The 19,667-nt window shown below is 41.2% G+C and overlaps 1 protein-coding gene across 1 annotated transcript in view; it reads left to right on the top strand.

The window, feature by feature from the left end:
• The first annotated feature begins 88 nt into the window (after positions 1–88).
• The window catches only part of tti1 (TELO2 interacting protein 1), a 28,798-nt gene continuing 9,219 nt past the window's right edge, over positions 89–19,667 (top strand). The window contains exons 1-3 of the mRNA XM_059979910.1: positions 89–147; positions 6,475–8,829; positions 12,464–12,628. Of these exons, the coding sequence (XP_059835893.1) occupies positions 6,522–8,829; positions 12,464–12,628 (2,473 nt within the window). The 5' untranslated portion in view covers positions 89–147; positions 6,475–6,521. The remainder of the gene's footprint in view (positions 148–6,474; positions 8,830–12,463; positions 12,629–19,667) is intronic.

Below are 19,667 nucleotides of genomic sequence, written 5' to 3'. Positions count from 1 at the left end.
GTGTTATTCATCTGAGGGACGGGGATAGGGGCGAAATCAGCGCCAAAGTGAGGGGAAAGTGTCGATGTTAATGCGCAGGCGCAAAGAGTGAGGTTGGGTTGACGCGTGCGCGGTGGAGGTTAGCGGCCGGGACGCGCTTGGACTAAGGTGGGTTGGGGTATCGATTGAGCTTAAGGGGTGGGGTGCAGCTTACATGACTGGGGCAGAGGGATATACGTGGTGATGATAAACTTTGAGGTACTTAGGGCTGAAGGGTAAATTGGTTTATTATTGTCACCTGTATTGAGATACAGTGAAAAACTTGTCTGCATGTCGCTGTACAAATCAATTCATGCACAATACATTAGTGTAGTGCAAGAGAAAGCAAAGTTCAAAGTAAATTTATTACGAAAGTACATGTACATCACCATATATTATCTGGGATTAATTTTCTTGTGGGTTTTTTAACACTTGGAATGTTTCTATGAGATCCCCCCTCATTCTCCTGAACTCCAGGGATTACAGCCCAAGAGCTGCCAGACGTACCTCATACAGTAACCCTTTCATTCTTGGAATCATTCTTGTGAATCTTCTCTAAATGTCAGTATACTCTTTCTAAAATAAGGTGACCAAAACTGCATACAATACTCCAAGGGTGGTCTCACGAGTGCCTTATAGAGCATCAACATTACATCCCTGCTCCTATATTCTATATCTCTAGAAATGACTGCCAACATTGCATTTACCTTCTTCACAACTGACTCAACCTGGAGGTTAACTTTTAGGGTACCCTGCACAAGGACTCACAAGTCCCTTTGCATCTCTGCATTTTGAATTCTCTCCCCCTCTAAATAACAGTCTGCCTGTTTATTTCTTCCACCAAAGTGCATGACCATACACTTTCCAACATTGTATTTCATTTGCCACTTCTTTGCCCATTCCCCTAAACCAGGGGTCGGCAACCCACGGCTCTTTGATCTCTGTGCTGCGGCTCCCCGTGGTTTGTTAGTTTTTGAAATGTAATTCGAAATTTGAAGATTATGGTGATCTTGTACAATCTAAAAACATTGTGGAGACCCCATTTCCTAGCACATCCAAACCGGCTCACAATTAGCCACCGTTCCGGCTAAGGGAGATAGCCTACGGGGGTTTGTGAGTACGTGTCTTTTGGAGCATCCACGCCCACGGGGACGGGTTGAGGGAGGCTTTAAAGCAAGGCTGTTTAGTTCGAATAAAGTTACCTTTGACTGCAGTGTCTTTATTTTAGCGCTGTGTGTAGCACACCGCTACAATGTGTTTTTTATCGCTATTAATATACATCACCACTGCCAATGCCTGACACCCTCCAGTGCGCGCTTTCTTTTAATTCTTCGATTCAAGGTAGGCTAACTATGGAGTAACCTTCAACCCAACGTCTTTTTTTCGGAGTTCAAAATGTTTTTGTTGCATGCAGAAATGTAATTTCGTTTTCTCTGCAGGAGTTCATCAATTTCATAAATGCAACACATTATAGTTTGTTTATACATAGCATAAAGGCAAAAAAAGAAACCATTGTATGCAGTGTTATTTCATTTTAAATGTCAAACGGGTTTTGTGGCTCCCAGTGTTTTCTTTTCTGTGGGAAATGGGTCCATATTGGCTCTTTCAGTGGTAAACGTTGCCGTCCCCTGCCCTAAACTATCTAAGTCTCTCTGCAGGCTCTCTGTTTCATCAACACCACCCACTCCTTTGTATCTTTGTATCATCGGCAAATTTAGCCACAAATCCATTAATCACATAGTCCAAATCATTGACATACATCTTAAAAAGCAGCAGTCCCAACACCGACCCCTGTGGAACTCCACTGGTAACGGCAGCCAGTCAGAATAGGATCCCTTTATTTCCACACCCTGTTTTCTGCTGATCAGCCAATGCTCCACACATGCTAGTAACTCCCCTGTAATTCCATGGGCTCTTATCTTGCTAAGCAGCCTCATGCATGGCACCTTGTCAAAGGTCTTCTGAAAATCCAAATACAGCACATTACTGCACCTCCTTTCCTACCTTGTTTGTAATTTCCTCAAAATATTGCAGTAGGTTAGTCTGGCAGGATTTTCCTTTCAGGAAACCATGCTGGCTTTGGCCTATCTTGTCATGTGCTTCTAGGTATTCCGTAATCTCATCCCTAACAATCGATTCCAACAAGTTCCCAACCACTGATGTCAGGCTAACAGGTCTATAGTTTCCTTTCTGCTGCCTCCCACCCTTCCGAAATAGCAGAGTAACATTTGCAATTTTCCAGTCATCCAGTACAATGCCTGATCATTGTTAATGCCTCCATAATCTCTCCAGCTACTTCCTTCAGAACCTGAGGGTGCATTCCATCAGGTCCAGAAGATTTATCCACCTTCAGACCATTAAGCTTCCTTCCTGAGCACCTTCTCAGTTGTAATTTTCACTGCACGTACTTCACTTCCCTGACGCTCTTGAATGTCCGGTATACTACAGATGTCTTCCACTGTAAGGACTGATGCAAAATACGCATTCAGTTCCTCTGCCATCTCGCGTCTCTCATTACAATATTTCCAGTGTCATTTTCTATTGTCTTATATCTACCCTCAACTCTCTTTTACCCTTTACTTAAAAAGAACTTTTAGTATCTTATTTGATATTCACCACCAGCTTCCTTTCATAACTCATTTTTTCCTTCCTAATGACCTTCTTAGTTTCCTTCAACAAGTTTTTAAAAGCTTCCCAATCCTCTATCTTCCCACTAGCTTTGGCTTCCTTGCATGCCTCTCTTTTGCTTTTATTTTGGCTCTGTCTTCACTTGTCAGCCATGGTTGTGTCCTCTTCCATTCAAAAATTTATTCTTATTTGGAATATATCTGCCTTGCACTTCCCTCATTTTTCACAGAAACTCCAGCCATTGCTGCTGTGCTCTACTTCCTGCTACTGTTCCTTTCCAGTCAACCTTGGCGAGTTCCCTTCTCATGTTATTGTACTGAACATTTATTCCACTGAAATACTGACACATTGGAATTTAGTTACTCCTTCTCAAATTTCAAAGTGCACTCGATCATATTGTGATTACTGTTCCCTAAGGATTCCTTAACCTTATCATCTCCGGATCATTGCACAACACCCAATCCAGCACAGTCGATCCCCAAGTGGGCTCAACAACAAGCTGTTCTAAAAGGCCATCCCTTAGACATCCCACAAATTCTCTCTTGAGGTCCAGTGCTGGCCTGGTTTTCTCAATATTGTTTCATATTAAAATCCCCAATGACCACCATGACATTGCCTTTCTGACACGTCTTTCCTATCTCCTGCTGTACACTCTCACTAAAAGATTTCCTCCTTACCTCTGTTCAAAAGGGTCGCCACTCAATTTTGAGGCTGTGCCCTCTAGTTTTGGATGCTCCCACCATAGAAAACATTCTCTCCACATCCACCCTATCCTGTCCATTCAACATTCAGTAGGTTTCAATGAGATTCCACTTACATTCTTCTAAATTCCAGTGAGTGCAGGTCCAAAACAGCAGAACGTTCCTCATATGTTAACCCCTTCATTCCCAGAATCACACTCGTGAACCTCCTCTGCACTAGCTCCAGTGACAACACATCCTTTCTATTATATGGGGCCCAAAACTGTTGACAATACTCCAAAAGTCACCTTACTAGTGTCTTATAAAAGCTCAGCATTATCTCCTTGCTTTTATAATCTATTCCCTTGAAATAAATGCCAACAATTGCCTTCTTTACTATAGACTCAACCTGTAAACCTCCTGGGAGTCCTGCCCAAGGACTCCCAAGTCCTTCTGAACCTCTGATGTTTGAACCTTCTCCCCATTTAGATCTAGTCCACATCACTGTTCCTTTTACCAAAATGCATTACCATACACTTCCCAACATTGTATTCCATCTGCCATTTTCTTGCCCACTTTTCCAATCACTCCTGCTCCAAATGCATTGCTTCCTCAGCACTATCTACCCCTCCACCTATCTCTGTATCATCCGCAAATTTTGCCACAAAGCCATCAATTCCAATATCCAAATAATTGACAAACAATGTGGAAAGTAGCAGTCCCAATACTGACCCCTGAGGAACACCATTAGTCATCAACAGCCAACTAGAAAAGGCCCCTTTTATTCCAACTTACTGCCTCCTGCCTGTCAGCCATTCTGCTGCCCTTGCCACACACACACAAAATGCTGGAGGAACTCAGTAAGTCAGGCAAGCATCTAAGCAAAGAGTACAGTCGACATCTCAGCCCAAACCTTAACTCCACCCACAAAGATTCAACATTCTCTAACTCTACATCACCTCTTTCTAAAGATGTAATTCCATCTCTTATGAACAGAGCCTTCCACCTATGCCTTACTGCCTGTCCTTTTGATACAAAGTATATCCTTTGATTTTAAATCCCCAACTTCTTTGAGCCACAACTCAGCGATGCCCACAACTTCATACAGACCAATCTCTCATTGCGCCACGAGTTTGTCCACCTTATTCTGAATGCTACATGCATTTAACAGTATGCTGGTCATGAAACAGAGATCTATCATAACAAACTGAAAATTGAATATTCAGCAGGCTTTTTCCAAAAGTTTAAGATTTTAAACACTTTGAAGATGAAGCCTCTGATCGGAAAGCAGCAGAGAATTCCATTGATAAGTTTGCAAAGATCTTTGCAGATGAAAATCATCAAAAACATCAGAACATGTCAACAGGGACCGAGTTCCCCTTGTCCTCACCTACCATCCCACCAGCCTCCGGATCCAGTATATTATCCTCCGCAACTTCCGCTACCTTCAACACGACCCCACCACTAAGCACATCTTTCCCTCTCTACCCCTGTCCGCTTTCTGCAGGGATTGTTCCCTCTGCGACTCCCTGGTCCACACATCCCTCCCCAGGAATCTCCCACTTGGCACTTATCCCTGCAAGCATAAGTGCTACACCTCCTCTCTCACCACCCAAACCGGCCCCAAACGGTCCTTCCAGGTGAGGCAACATTTCACTTGTGAGTCTGTTGGGGTCAACTGTTGCATCCGCTGCTCCCGGTGTGGCCTCCTCTACATTGGTGAGACCCAACACAGATTGGGGGACTGCTTCATCGAGCACCTCCACTCCGTCCGCCACAACAGACGGAATCTCCCGGTTGCCACCCACTTCAACTCGGCTTCACATTCCTTTTCACCTGGCACCTACCAGCCTTCTCCTTCCCACCCTCCACCCCCCCCCCCCCCATCATCTCTGGGCCCAAAACGTTGACTGCTCGTTTCCACGGATGCTGCCCGACCAGCTGAGTTCCTCCAGCGTGTTGTACATGTTGCTTTGACCCCAGCATCTGCAGTGTACTTTGTGTTTACAAAGTCTAGAATGCTGATTGGTTTTCAGAAATTATGCCAATCCCAAGTTATCTCATTATATATTCAAAAATCTGAGATACTTCTGGCCCCGAGCATTTCAGATAAGGGGTATTCAACTTGTTTACAAAGCTTGAGGCTGTATATATTTAATGTGGAGCACCATTCTCTGGTAAATTCCAGTGGAGAATGCTCCATGATAGATGCTGCATGGTTGCAGTTAAACTTCCATGCTTTTAATGCAACACCAGGAATGCAATGTCACGAAGATCTCAAGATCAAGTTTATTGTCATGGGTGTATATACTCAGGGTGAAAATGCCATGAAAATTAGCTTTTTGTAGCAACAGCACATTACATTACAAATATGTCAAAAATAAATGACAACATTTAAGGAGTGTCTGGATAAGCACTTAAAATCACTGGTGCACAGAAGGCAATGACCAACTGCTGTAAGAGGTGATTAGTATGGTAAGGGTACCCACTAGTCAATGTGGACAAATTGGCTGAATGGTTACTTCCATGATATGATACTGCTACTTGCATAGCCTTACCTAGAATTGGAAGTTTTGCTCATGTGTTATGGCTAGAGAATGAGGCTGAGAGGGATAATAAATCAGCGGTGATGGAAACAGACTTAATGGGGTGAATGGCTTAGTTCTGCTCCTGTGTCCTATGGTCTTATAAACTTAATTGAATATAACGTGCACAACAAAATAAATTAAAACAAACATTAATACATTAGTTCAAGTTGAGGGAGCGAAAAAAAGAAATATAATCCTGAATTGACATTGGAGGTTTTTGAGGTCATGATAAATAAGGCTAATAGGTGTTTTCAGATCTGTTACGATCTCTGTGAATTGCAGTTATGTTATTTTTCTGCATTTTGAGAACAGACTCGACTCTGCTTTGATCAGTAACTAACTGTAATGTCTACACCATCCTGTCAGACTGTACATAAATCCTCATTCACTGATATGTGAATTTGTTTCACTGTGGTTATTGCTTATTTGGTTTTCATTTCTGTGCACCATTCTAAATAATGTCCTCTATTCAATGTAACTGCTTAATAATAAATTTATTCTTGTAACCTTTCTGATTCTGTAGTGCGAAGTGAACCTGACATTCTTTATTTTTTTTACAGGATAGTAGAGCAGCAGATGAAGTGTTGGAAGCACAAAGGATTGCAATATGGCCATCCTTGACACGCCAAAGGAGGCTTTTAATGTTCTGCGTCCAATTTGTGTTAAGATAACGAAGGAGCAGACCATTACTAACATACAGTGCCTTCAGTCAGAACTGCAGAAAGTTGGAGATGTGGCATTACAAGATCTGCAGGAATATGTACTGTTTCCACTCAGATTTTCACTGAAGACACCCGGTCCAAAGCAAGACAGGTTTCTCCAAAGCATTGTGGAGTGCATAAATTTTATTATTTCTCGAACATGTGTACGGAGTCAGCAACTTCTCCATGAACTCTTCTCTGAACTTTCCCTTTCCCTGTCCTCTCCGGGCAACCATGGAAAGCTAGCCAAGACTTCTGAAGAGCTTAAAATGTCTGCTGTCCAAGGACTTGATGCCCTACTGCATTCAGCATATGGTGACATTGTTCTAAGTTTATATGAACCAGACATGCTTCCTGTCCTTGGTTATGTTATTTCCATGCTCTTAAACATTGCTGAACATGAGAAATCAAGACAGCTCCAAATTCATGCTCTGAAATGTTTGTTGACCTTGAGTTTGCAATGTGATTGCTCAGATACGCACTGTTCTTTTGACAACAGTGACCTGATTCGTGTTGGAGACACATTTGCCTCGTTTTTGCCTGGGGTCACTTTAGGAATGACACGCATAATTTCTGGAGACGTCAAGCAGGGTTACTTAATAACGACTTATGCCATCAGGGTTTGGTACAAGGTGGTGTGTATTGTCATGGCCAATGAACAACTGTCCAATGTCGAGCTTGGCAAAAAATTAACTTGTACAAAGGAAAGTAAGCATGCTGAACTTGTGATCTGCAGAAAACCTGAATGGGTAAAAAGCACAGCAAGCAAACTGGATGTGCTCCTGCAGACGCTATGTAGTTGTGCTGCTGGTAATCCACATTGGAAAGTACGACTGGAATTGGTTGAACTGCTTCTCCATTTGCTGTCACAGTGCAACAAATCACTCAAAGAATCCATCAGCCATCTTCTGGAAGTTCTTATAAGGCTTGTAGGAGACGAAAGACCAGAGGTGCAGACAAGATGCACTGAAGTTTTGAAGCATGTCTCGGTGCAGTGTGTGTTGTGTGACAACAAAGATTTCATGGATGTACTCTCAGAGAACCTGCATGCATTTGCAACAGCCCTCCCAAGACTCATGAGGACTCATGATGATCAGAATAAAGTGGCGTCATTAAATTTGTTGCTTGGTTACTTAAGATTGTTAGGTAGTAAAGTCAACATCGTTCTAAATTCAACTGTTCATCTTAGGCGTCTGTCAAAAGCACTGATGCAAATCCTAGAATTGGATGTTACAGATGTGAGGATTGTAGAAGAAAGACAATTGACTTCTGAAGCTACAAATCTGCAGGAGTCAACACACTGCTCATCCAGCATAGATTATTTACAAGCATGGGACAAGCCTGCTACACAGAGAAAATACTTCAAATATTTTAATGAAGGACATATATTGACATTGCTTCTACAAGTTTGCAGGCTTTTAGGTTATTATGGTAACCTCTATCTACTAGTGGATCACTTTATGGAACTGTACCATGAGTCTGTAATGTACAGGAAACAGGCTGCACTGGTGATTAATGAACTATTGCTGGGAGGTGCTGGATTAGATGTATGTGTTCTGCATGAAAGAGGAACTCCAATTAGCACCAATGATTTGAAGGCAACCATCACATCTGTTGTTGAAGAATATACAAGCATGGACAACTGGCACTTGGTAACAAGTCTGGAGTCAGAATATGAAGTTGGCCTCCAGAAAAACCATGCAAAGCGTCAGGTTTTCACTGAAGGAATCCAAAGCAGTTTCCAATACTCAACTTTAACAGTTCACTCTATGAACAGTAACATCTGGCAAATTTGCATCCAGCTCGAAGGGATTGGGTATTTTGCTCGTGTGTTAAAGAAGGAGTTCCGTTTGCTTTTGATGACTACTCTTTACCCGGTGTTAGAAAAATTTGGAGCTGAAACTGTGCTTGTTAGTCAAATGGCAAGAAGTACATTGGTAGACATATGCCAATCATGTGGCTATAATTCATTTCAAGAATTGATAAATCAAAATTCGGACTATTTAGTGAACACCATTTCACTGAATTTAAGAAGATTAGCTCAGCACCCTCACACAACCCGTGTTATCAACGTTATGTTTAGCTATTCGGATGCAACCTTTCTGCCTCTAGTCGATGACGTGGTTCAGGATGTGCTCCTCTCTCTTGATCATTACCATAATGAAAATGCTCAGCTAATTTTTACTATCCTCCACTCCCTGTTAACAGCCATTGGTATGTGGTTTGCATCAAGGAAAAATATACTACCAGAATGTAGCTAATTTGTGTGTGAATTTTGATGTATATCAAATAATGTGCCATAGCAAAAAGATTCAAAATTTAACTAGGTCTCTCGTTTTATAAATAACATCACTGTTTCAAGGGTAAAACCTAGGACATGGCATGGATATTGATGAAATCAAGGGCTTTGGGGTGATGCTAGAAAATGGAGCTAAGATAGAAGATAGAGCATAACACATAGGAGCAGAATTAAGTCATTCAGCTGGCTCTAGCATTCCACCATGATTGATTTATTATCCCTCTCCACCCCATTCTCCTGCCTTTTCCCTGTAACCTTTGACACCCTTACTAATTACTAACCTACCAACCTTCGCTTTAATTATACCCAATGACTTGGCCTCCACCATTGTCCATGGCAATGAATTTCACAGATTTATCACTCTGGCTGAAGAAATTCCTCCTCATCTCTTTTCTAAAGGAATGCCTTGTATTCTGAGTCTGGGTCCTAGACTTCCCACTTATTGGAAACATCCACTCTAGGCCTTTCAATATTCAGTAGGGTCCAATGAGATCCCCCTCCTCATTCTTGCTAATACAGGCCCAGAGCCATCAAATGCTCCTCATACATCAACTCTTGTATTCCTGGATTCATTCTCATGAACCTCCATTGGACCCTTTGCAATGCCATCATATCCTTTTTTAGATAAAGGACCCAAAATTGCTCACTATATTCTAAGTGCAGTCTGACCAATGCATTATAAAACCTCAGTAGGATCTTAATGAATGGTGAAGTTGGTTCAAAGTTCTGGGGACTGACTCCTGTACCTATTGCATGCTGCTCTAGAGAAGATTTTACTGGTCCAATTATGGTTTCAGGAAAATAAGACCTTTAGAGGTCACCAAGTAGGCATTTCCATTAAATCAAATATAACCTATAAAATTTCATGTAGATAGTAATATGTGGTTTCACCACTAGAGGGTGATGATACTCTATGTTAATCTAATAAAGGTTTGGTTTCTTAGGCTCTCTTTTAAATTTTACAGTTTAAAATAAATGGGCTTGAAATGCTTTTGTGTGATGCAGTGTTTAACTGCACAATGTGAAGGAGTTTAATGGAAACTCGTTTGATGATGCAGTTAGATTTATTGTGAATAATTATTGCAGATCGTTTATGCTTGAAATAGCACAATGTTTCTCAGCATATATTAACGACATATGTGGTTTGATGTCATTTGTGCTAAATTAACTTACACATCAGAGCCTTCCTGAATAAGATGGCCCACTCACGTAATGCAAGTCTACTTAAGCAACAGTTAAAAGTCATATTTTATCCATTACGACAGATTCTCTATGGGCATTCTGGCATTTTGGTCCTCCAAGTATGTTGCTTGGTTATTATATTATGTTTTCCTTCCATAGCTATCAAGTTTATCTGGATCTTAGACACTGTACCATTCATATAAAAGGTAACAGGAGAAGGCAAGAAACTGGGGTTGATGATAGAATGGTGGAGCTGACTCAATGGGCTGAATGGCCTAATTCTGCTCCTATGCCTTGTGGTCTTATGCCTCACCCTGAAGCCCCTTAGATTAATGTTGGAAGTGAGGCCAAGAAATTATTAAGCTTAAGCCCCCAGACTCTGTCTATAAAAGCCATTGAAAGAACGAGAACTGTAGTTGAGGTCAGGTTTCCCTACGTAATGCCAAGCTGCAATTTTCAACATAGCTTTCTTCACTGTTCTCAGCAAACAGCATAGTGAGAGATAATTTTGATCAGCTTTTAAAGGTGTATACCACATACAAACAACACTTACAACCAAAAGGGAGTTTTACTGCTAAATAAATGGATACTACAATAATGGGAGATTGATGGAACATGCTCCCAGTGACCTGATGAGGGGCAGGGGGAGGGGCTGGTCTTATTGGTAAAATGCTGTGTCCATAGGAAGCGTATTCTTTATATGTAGGTGCTATAGAGACTCTGTTTACAGCCAGGTCTTCCAGTCAGGAGGTCATTGATTCTCATAAGGACATAAATATGAGGGCAATTTCAGTGTAAAACATTGGAAGTATGCACATATTTATTCTACTCTGGGTTATCTCTCTTTTTTCAAACAAAGGATTCCTTAATTTGTCCAAATGAATTTCCAAACCTTCCCCTATCTTTCAGATGAGACATTAAACTAAAAGCCTGTCTGTTCCCTCATATACAAGGCATTATTTGATGAAGGGACTATCATGTATCCAGAATGATTTTCTCTTTGTTCAGACAGCTGTGAAAAGATATCATGTGCTGCTTGTTAGCTCCAAAGGATAGGATGGAGTTAGAGTTGCCAGTCCTTCTATAAGGTTTCACAGTGCGACTTCCTGGTTTTTCTAGTCCCATTGTTTGCAGTGTACCCTGTGGTACACTGCTGTTCCTAATTCCCTGACCATTCAGTTAGCTTTGCAGTAGATGTATGGTGGAGAGCCTTCTCTCTGGTTGACATGGTGCAAAGGATTGCAAGATGCTGAGGAGGGTTGTATACTCGACCATAGACACAACCTCTTTGCTCTGTTTATTTGTTTGCAATTTATAGTAATTTTATATTGTGTGCTGTAACACTAACACAAAACAACAAATTTTGCATCATGGAAGAGAATGATAAACCTGTGTGAAATTAGGTGATACTATCATCTGTTACAGTGAGGTGTGTGATCTTGAAGCTACATTTACGAAACAGCCAGAAAGACCATCTTTCACAAAGATTATTAAACTTAGTGAAAAAATTAGACAATTAAACATAGCTAGATATACACGAGGAATATCGACGTTTCGGGCTGAGACGTCGACAGTGTTTCTCCCTATAGATGCTGCCTGGCCTGCTGCGTTCCACCAGCATTTTGTGTGTGTTGCATAGCTAGATATATCCTGGTCTTTAGAGTTTCTCAGTGATCTATATCAATCATCATTTAAAGTCTGGTTAGTTTTTAAATTCTGTTAGACTGAAACTCAGAATTCAGTTCATTACCACTTTGTTCTTTATCCTCATCAGCTGCAGCATAATAGCCAGGCATTATATCCAGTATTAATTGTGTTCTGACTTCCTTTGGGATTCCTACATGAATATCACTATCTATAGGCTTGTTTTTTTGTTTTAGATTGTGGGTGAGGTTTCCTCATCATTTATACCGCTTGCTGCTGCCTGATATTCTTTTTTTTCTTTCAACTGTACCTGTGTGTTTTGCTGATTCCAACACCCAGCATGAGTTTTATTTTTTCAGCTGTTGCACTTATCTGACAGATCTAACCTGAATATCTGCTTCACATTGCAGTAAATGTGATTTAGTTCCTTTATAAATGTTGATGTTAGGGATAACTAAACAGGTATTTCTAGCATTGATAATTGCCAATGTTCATTTAAAATAGAACAATGACCTATTTGATTTATAATTAAATTCTTCTGCCATCACAAATGATCACTGCCAAATTTAATAGAGACAAAGATGAATGTTCCCCTGATATTTTTCTCTGTTTAACTCTTTGGCTCCTGAAGACTTACGTAAATTGAGAAATCACAAAATCAATTTGTCAGATATTACTGAAAGACAGATTAAAATAACCTATTAATTGTTAATCACCCAACAGCTTGCTGGTTTCCACTCACGGATTCCGTTCAGAAAGTGGGGCAATTTCATGAAGCCTGCAGGTCTGGTACCACGGCAAAAGAGATCCAGTGCTTTTTCCAGGAATATCAGAACCTAAAACGTTTAGCAGAAGGAGATATTGAAGGGATCGATCTGGACCAAACAGGTACTGTTCTGGATAAAGATTTCTCTCCCACATAGTGAAATTATTTTATCCTAGTTACAATAGGAAACATAATCCTCAAGGCATATACAGTAGAAAAACATCAGCTATCACTTAGGAGCCTGTGATCCATTCATGTTTGTGTAGCAGACTAATGCTCTAAAGATTGCGTTGTACAAGCTTTAGCTTGACACTATTATATTTCACTGAATTGAATGTTTTTAACTTCCATTTTATGTATTTTGGAAGTACTTGAAAATTCAATCATGTTGCTTGAACAGGCAGCTCTTTTGAAATGTGTCAGCTTTTCCTGCGATTTAACCTATTGGTTATTGAATGCAATGACTGAATAGCCCCAACTTTGAGTGAATTATTTGAGCCTTTCTCATCTGCTCTGCGGCATTTCTATAATCATCATTTGCTTCAATGTGCCTCCTCATAATCTGCCTTTTCCTTTTTTTTTTGTTTCTATCTTTCACATTTGTTTAAGCTCCTTTTATTCATTAATTCTTGAATGTCATATGATTTGTTGAAGGTGATATGTGAGAATTCTCCATATCAGAATGGGACAGTCTTCTAATCAGCTTACTTTGTTCTTCTTTTCCCAGATCAGCCAACCTTCATGTTCAGTCTAATTTCAGACAAGTAATTTTCCATTAGGTCCATGTAGATTGCTGAGAAAGAATACAAAACTCTGTAATAGAATCATCCTGAGTAACATGTACACTCAGTGGTGACTTTATTAGCTACCTCCTGTCCCTGATAAAATGGCCACTGAGTGTATGTTCTTGGTGTTCTGCTGCTGTAGCCCATCCACTTCAAGATTCCAAGTGTTGTGCATTCAGAGATGTTCTTCTGTACACCACTGTTGTAATGCGTGGTTATTTGAGTTACTGTCGGTTTGAACTAGTTTGGCCTTTCTCTTCTGACCTCTGTCATCAACAATGTGTTTTATCCCCCTACAGAACAGCAGCTCACTGGCTGTGTTTTTGTTTTTCACACCATTCTCTGTAAACTCAGGATTTTGTTGTGCATGACATCCTGGGAGGTCAGTTTCTGAAATACTCTGACCACCCTGTCTGGCACCAACAATCATTCCACAGTCATAGTCACTTAGATCACATTTCTTCCCTATTCTGATGCTTGGTCTGAACAACAACCAAACTCCTTGACCATGACTGCATGCTTTTATGCATTGAGTTGCTGCCACATGATTGTCTGATTAGATATTTATATTAACGAGCAAGTATACGTAATAAAATGAGTACTAAGTTTATATAGTCCTTTTATATGCTGAATAGTAAGTTCTGTATAATTACATACTCCTTTGACTTTGTAGCTTTGAAACAGTTGTGCTGAATTGGTGTTTGTTTAACCTTTATGGAGGACAGTTATAGCTGCAAAGCCAACTAACAAAATAGAAAGCAGTTTCATTTGTTGAAATTTTTTGCAGCAGTTAAAGGTGACATGACAGCATAGTGATTAGCATAATGCTGTTATAGCATTAGAGATCCAGGTTCAATTCCATCACCAGCTGTAAAGAGTTTGTACATTCTCCCTATAACCATGTGAGTTTCCTCCAGCTTCCTCCCACATTCCCAAGACATACAGATTAGAAGGTTAATTGGTCACACAGGTATAATTGGGCTCATCGGGCTAGAAGAACCTGTTATTATGCTGTTTCTCTAAATCAGGGGTTCCCAATGGGCCCCTTCTTTAATGGTACTAGCCCATGCATAAAAAAAGTTTAAAAATTTTTTTTTTAAAATTGTGAGTATCAGGTGTTGTGTTGGCTTTGAAACCTGTCAGAAATTTGTTCTATTTTCAATACTTCTCCCAGATGCCAAAGCAAAGCTGTTTTGACTGTGGACTGAGCTTCTAGCTTCTATTTTATCTGTCACTAATCCACCATTTTCCACCCCTGTAGCCAATTACTTCTCCGCTGTTGTCTCAACTTATATATACTTCATGTATATTCTTTGTTTACTATAGGTTTTATGTTTCTTGGCCAGATCCCACCTTCATAAACCTGAGCTCATTTAAGACTCTGCCCTAGCTTTCACTTGTCCCATATCCCATTTATTTTTCACTAACCTAGATTGACTCTAGGTCAGACAAAGCCTTCAAATCTTTACCTTTTCCACCTTCCATCTCCATATTTCTCACTTTATTCTCCCTTCCCCCTCGCCTCACAAAGGTGAGCATACAGGAGGAAGATTGAAAATCTGGCTGACCAACAACCTCCTCTTCAATGTCAGCAAGACCAAGGAACTGATTATTAACTCAGGAGGAGGAAACTGGAGGTCTTTGAGCCAGTCCTCATTGAGGGACCAGAGATGGGGAGGGTCAGCAGCTTTAAATTCCTGTGTTATAATTTCAGAGGATCTGTTGTGGACCCAACATGCAGGTGCAATTACGAAGAAAGCATGGTAGTGCCTCTTCTTCCTTAGAAGTTTGCGAAAACTCAGAATGATTTACGAAACTTTGTCAAACATCTATAGATGTGTGATGGAGAGTACATTGACTGGCTGTATCACAGCCTGGTATGGAAACACCAATATCCTTGAACGGAAAATCCTACAAAAAGTAATGAATATGCCCTGTTGATCACGAGTAAAGCCCTCCCCACTATTGAGCACATCCATACTGAGTGGTGTCACAGGAAAGCAGCATCCATCATCAGGGACCCCACCACTCAGGTCATGCTTTCTTCTCACTGCTGCCATCAGAAAGAAGGTACAGGAGCTTCAGGACTTGCACCTCCAAGTTCAGGAACAGTTATCAACCCTCAATCATCAGGTTCTTGAACCAGAGGGGATAACTTCCAACACTGAACTATTCCCACAACCTTTGGACTCACTTTCAAGGACTCTTCATCTCATATTCTCTATTTATTGTTTATTTATTTATAATCATTATTATTTTTTCTGTATTTGCACAGTTTGTTATCTTTTGCACACTGGTTGTCTGCCCTGTTGGTGTGGTGTGGGTGTGCGTGCATGCTCTTAACTCCTGGTGGCTTCGTCAGGACGCCGTCATGACAAGCTTTTTGCACCGATTTTATTTTTGTGATTGCTCATCGTACAGCATGTCTTGGGCATCTGAAACCTGGCAGAGCCCATTCCTCTCCAGGAGTTTTTTTTTAACGAGGTCGAGTTGCTAGCTCAACACTCAACCCAGGCACAGATGGAGAGTGTGCAAAGGAGCCGGCTGGATTTGAACTCGGGATCTGTCGCCCCGAAGCCCAGCACTGATGCCACTATGCCACCAGCTCGATTATAGTTACTGGATGGTTATTGAGTAGGTCCGCAAGAAAATGAATCTTGGTGCTGTATATGGTAACATACTTATAGTTTGATAAGAAACTTACTTTGAACCTACCAGCTTGTACACTTTCCCAACCTCAACCTTCTTATTCTGGCTTCTTTCCTCTTTTTTACAGTCCCAATGAAGGGTCTCAGACTGAAATGTCAGCTCTTTATTTGTTTCCACAGATGCTGCTAGGTTCCACCAACATTTTGTGTACGTTTCCAGCATATACAAAATCTATTGAGTTTATAAACTATCAAAGATTTAGAATTAGCTTTATGGTCATTTCTTCAGCAGTTTGAATGGGGCACGACTATGCAAGCGCGTGAAAGTCAGCCCATGAAGCAGCGGGAGAATTTAAAAAGCGAGCAGATTGAGAAGGGGCGATCATTTCTTCGGCAGTTTGAACGGGGCATGACTGTGCAAGCGCGTGAGGCAGCGGGAGAATTTAAAAAACGAGCAGATTAACGGAGCGAATGACGTAGTAGTGGGCGATGGAGTAGAGGGGGACAGAGTAGGAAGGCTTTGGCTCGAGAGGCTTTGGTGAGAAGAGGCTGAGGATGAGCTTGCTCCCAGTCAGGTAAGGTAAAGCTGCTTTAATAACTCTAATTAATTTAGGAGTAGGTAATGGAGGCAGCAGTGAGGGCAGTCAGTTGCTCCATTTGCAGTATGTGGGAAGTCAGGGCGAGCACAATTGTCCCTGATGACTACACCTGCAAAAGGTGAATCCAGCTGCAGCTCCTGACAAACCGAGTTAGGGAACTGGAGCTGGAGCTGGAGCTGGATGAACTTCGGATCATTCGGGAGGCAGAGGCAGAAATAAACAGGATTTACAGGGAGATAGTCACCCCTAAGAGTCAGGAGACAGGTAGCTGGGTGACTGTCAGGAGAGGGAAGGAGAATTGACAGAATCAGCAGAGCACCCCTATGGCCATTCCCACCAATGATAAGTATATCATTTTGGATACTGTTGATGGGGGCGACCTACCAGGGACAAGTTGCAGTGGTTGCGTCTCTGGCAGTGAGACTGGACCCTCAGCTCAGAAGAGAAGGAGGGAAAAGAGGAGAGCAGTAGTGATAGGGGATTTGATAGTTAGCAGGCAGATGAGAGGTTCTGTGAAAGAAATAGAGAATCCCGGATGGTCTGTTGCCTCCCTGGTGCCAGCCAGGGTCCGCAATATCTCGGATCGAGTTCTCAGTATTCTCAAGAGGGAGGGTGAGCAGCCAGATGTCGTGGTCCATGTAGGGACCAATGACATGGGTAGAAAGAGTGAGGAAGTCCTGAAAGGTGAGCTTAAGAAGTTAGGTGCCAAGTTAAAGGACAGGACCTCCAGGATAGCAGTCTCCAGATTGCTACCAGTGCCATGTGCAGGCGGGTTTAGAAATAGCAAGATAGCTCAGATCAACACGTGGCTGAAGACATGGTGCAGGAGGTAAGGCTTCAGATTTATAGATAATTGGGCAGTTTTCCAGGGAAGGTGGGACCTGTTCTGGAGGGACGATTTACATCTGAACTGGAGGGGAACAAATATTCTTGCAGGTAGGTTTGCTAGAGAGGCTCCAGTGGATTTAAACTAGATACAAGGGGGGAGGGGAACCAGAGTGTAGGAACAGATGTATGGGAGAAGGAAGAAAAAGAAGATAGTAAAGTTGTTTGCACCGTTAGTGATAAACAGAGAGTAAGAGGTGGAGAATTTCTTAAATGCATTTATTTTAATGCTAGGAGCATTGTAAGAAAGGTGGATGAGCTTAGAGCATGGACTGATACCTGGAATTATGATATTGTAGCTATTAGTGAAACATGGTTGCAGGAGGGATGTTATTGGCAACTAAATATTCCTGGATTTTGTTGCTTCAGGTGTGATAGAATTGGAGCGACAAGAGGGGGAGGTGTTGCATTGCTTGTCAGAAAATATTACAGCGGTGCTCTGGCAGGATAAATTAGAGGGCTCGCCTAGGGAGGCTACTTGGGTGGAAGTGAGGAATGAAAAAGGTGTAGTAACACCTGTAGGGGTGTATTACAGACCACCTAATGGGGAGCAAGAATTGGAGGAGCAAATTTGTAAGGAGATAGCAGATATTTGTAGTAAGCACAGGGTTGTGATTGTGGGAGATTTTAATTTTCCACACATAGACTGGGAAGCCCATACTGTAAAAGGGCTGGATGGTTTGGAGTTTGTAAAATGTGTGCAGGATAGTTTTTTGCAGTAATACTTAAAGGTATCAACTAGAGAAGGGGCAGTGTTGGATCTCCTGTTAGGGAATGAGATAGATCAGGTGACGGAAGTATGTGTTGGGGAGCACTTCGGGTCCAGTGATCACAATACCATTAGTTTCAATATAATTATGGAGAAGGATAGGACTGGACCCAGGGTTGCGATTTTTGATTGGAGAACGGCTAACTTTGAGGAGATGCGAAAGGATTTAGAAGGAGTGGATTGGGACAATTTGTTTTATGGGAAGGATGTAATAGAGAAATGGAGGTCATTTAAAGGTAAAATTTTGAGGGTACAAAATCTTTATGTTCCTGTTAGGTTGAAAGGAAATGTTAAAAGTTTGAGAGAGCCATGGTTTTCAAGGGATATTGGAAACTTGGTTAGGAAAAAGAGAGATATCTACAATAAATATAGGCAGCATGGAGTAAATGAGGTGCTCGAGGAGTATAAAGAATGTAAAAAGAATCTTAAGAAAGAAATTAGAAAAGCTAAAAGAAGATACGAGGTTGCTTTGGCAAGTAAGGTGAAAATAAATCCAAAGGGTTTCTACAGTTATATTAATAGCAAAAAGATAGTGAGGGATAAAATTGGTCCCTTAGAGAATCAGAGTGGATAGCTATGTGTGGAGCCAAAAGAGATGAGGGAGATTTTGAACAATTTCTTTTCTTCCGTATTCACTAAGGAGAAGGATATTGAATTATGTAAGGTAAGGGAAACAAGTAGGGAAGTTATGGAAACTAGGATGATTAAAGAAGAGGAAGTCCTGGTGCTTTTAAGGAATATAAAAGTGGATAAGTCTCCAGGTCCTGACAGGATATTCCCTAGGACATTGAGGGAAGTTAGCGTAGAAATAGCAGGGGCTCTGACAGAAATATTTCAAATGTCTTTAGAAACAGGGATGGTGCCAGAGGATTGGCATATTGCTGATGTTGTTCCATTGTTTAAAAAGGGTTCTAAGAGTAAACCTCGCAATTATAGGCCTGTAAGTTTGACATCAGTGGTGGGTAAATTAATGGAAAGTATTCTTAGAGATGGTATATATAATTATCTGGATAGACAGGGTCTGATTAGGAACAGTCAACATGGATTTATGCATGGAAGGTCAAGTTTGTCAAATCTTATTGAATTTTTTGAAGAGGTTACTAGGAAAGTTGACGAGGGTAAAGCAGTGGATGTTGCCTAAATGGACTTTAGTAAGGCCTTTGACAAGGTTCCACATGGAAGGTCAGTTAGGAAGGTTCAATCATTAGGTATTAATATTGAAGTAGTGAAATGGATTCAACAATGGCTGGATGGGAGATGCCAGAGAGTAGTGGTGGATAACTGTTTGCCAGGTTAGAGGCTGGTGACTAGTGGTGTGCCTCGGATCTGTACTGGGTCAATGTTGTTTGTCATATACATTAATGATCTGGATGATGGGGTGGTAAATTGGATTAGTAAGTATGCATATGATACTAAGATGGGTGGCATTGTGGATAATGAAGTAGGTTTTCAAAGCTTGCAGAGAGATTTAGGCC

Source organism: Hypanus sabinus, chromosome 9, assembly GCF_030144855.1.
Source record: "Hypanus sabinus isolate sHypSab1 chromosome 9, sHypSab1.hap1, whole genome shotgun sequence".
Classification (NCBI taxonomy): domain Eukaryota; kingdom Metazoa; phylum Chordata; class Chondrichthyes; order Myliobatiformes; family Dasyatidae; genus Hypanus; species Hypanus sabinus.
The sequence above is the reverse complement of the archived record's forward strand: the minus strand, read 5'-3'. Positions and strand labels throughout refer to the sequence as shown.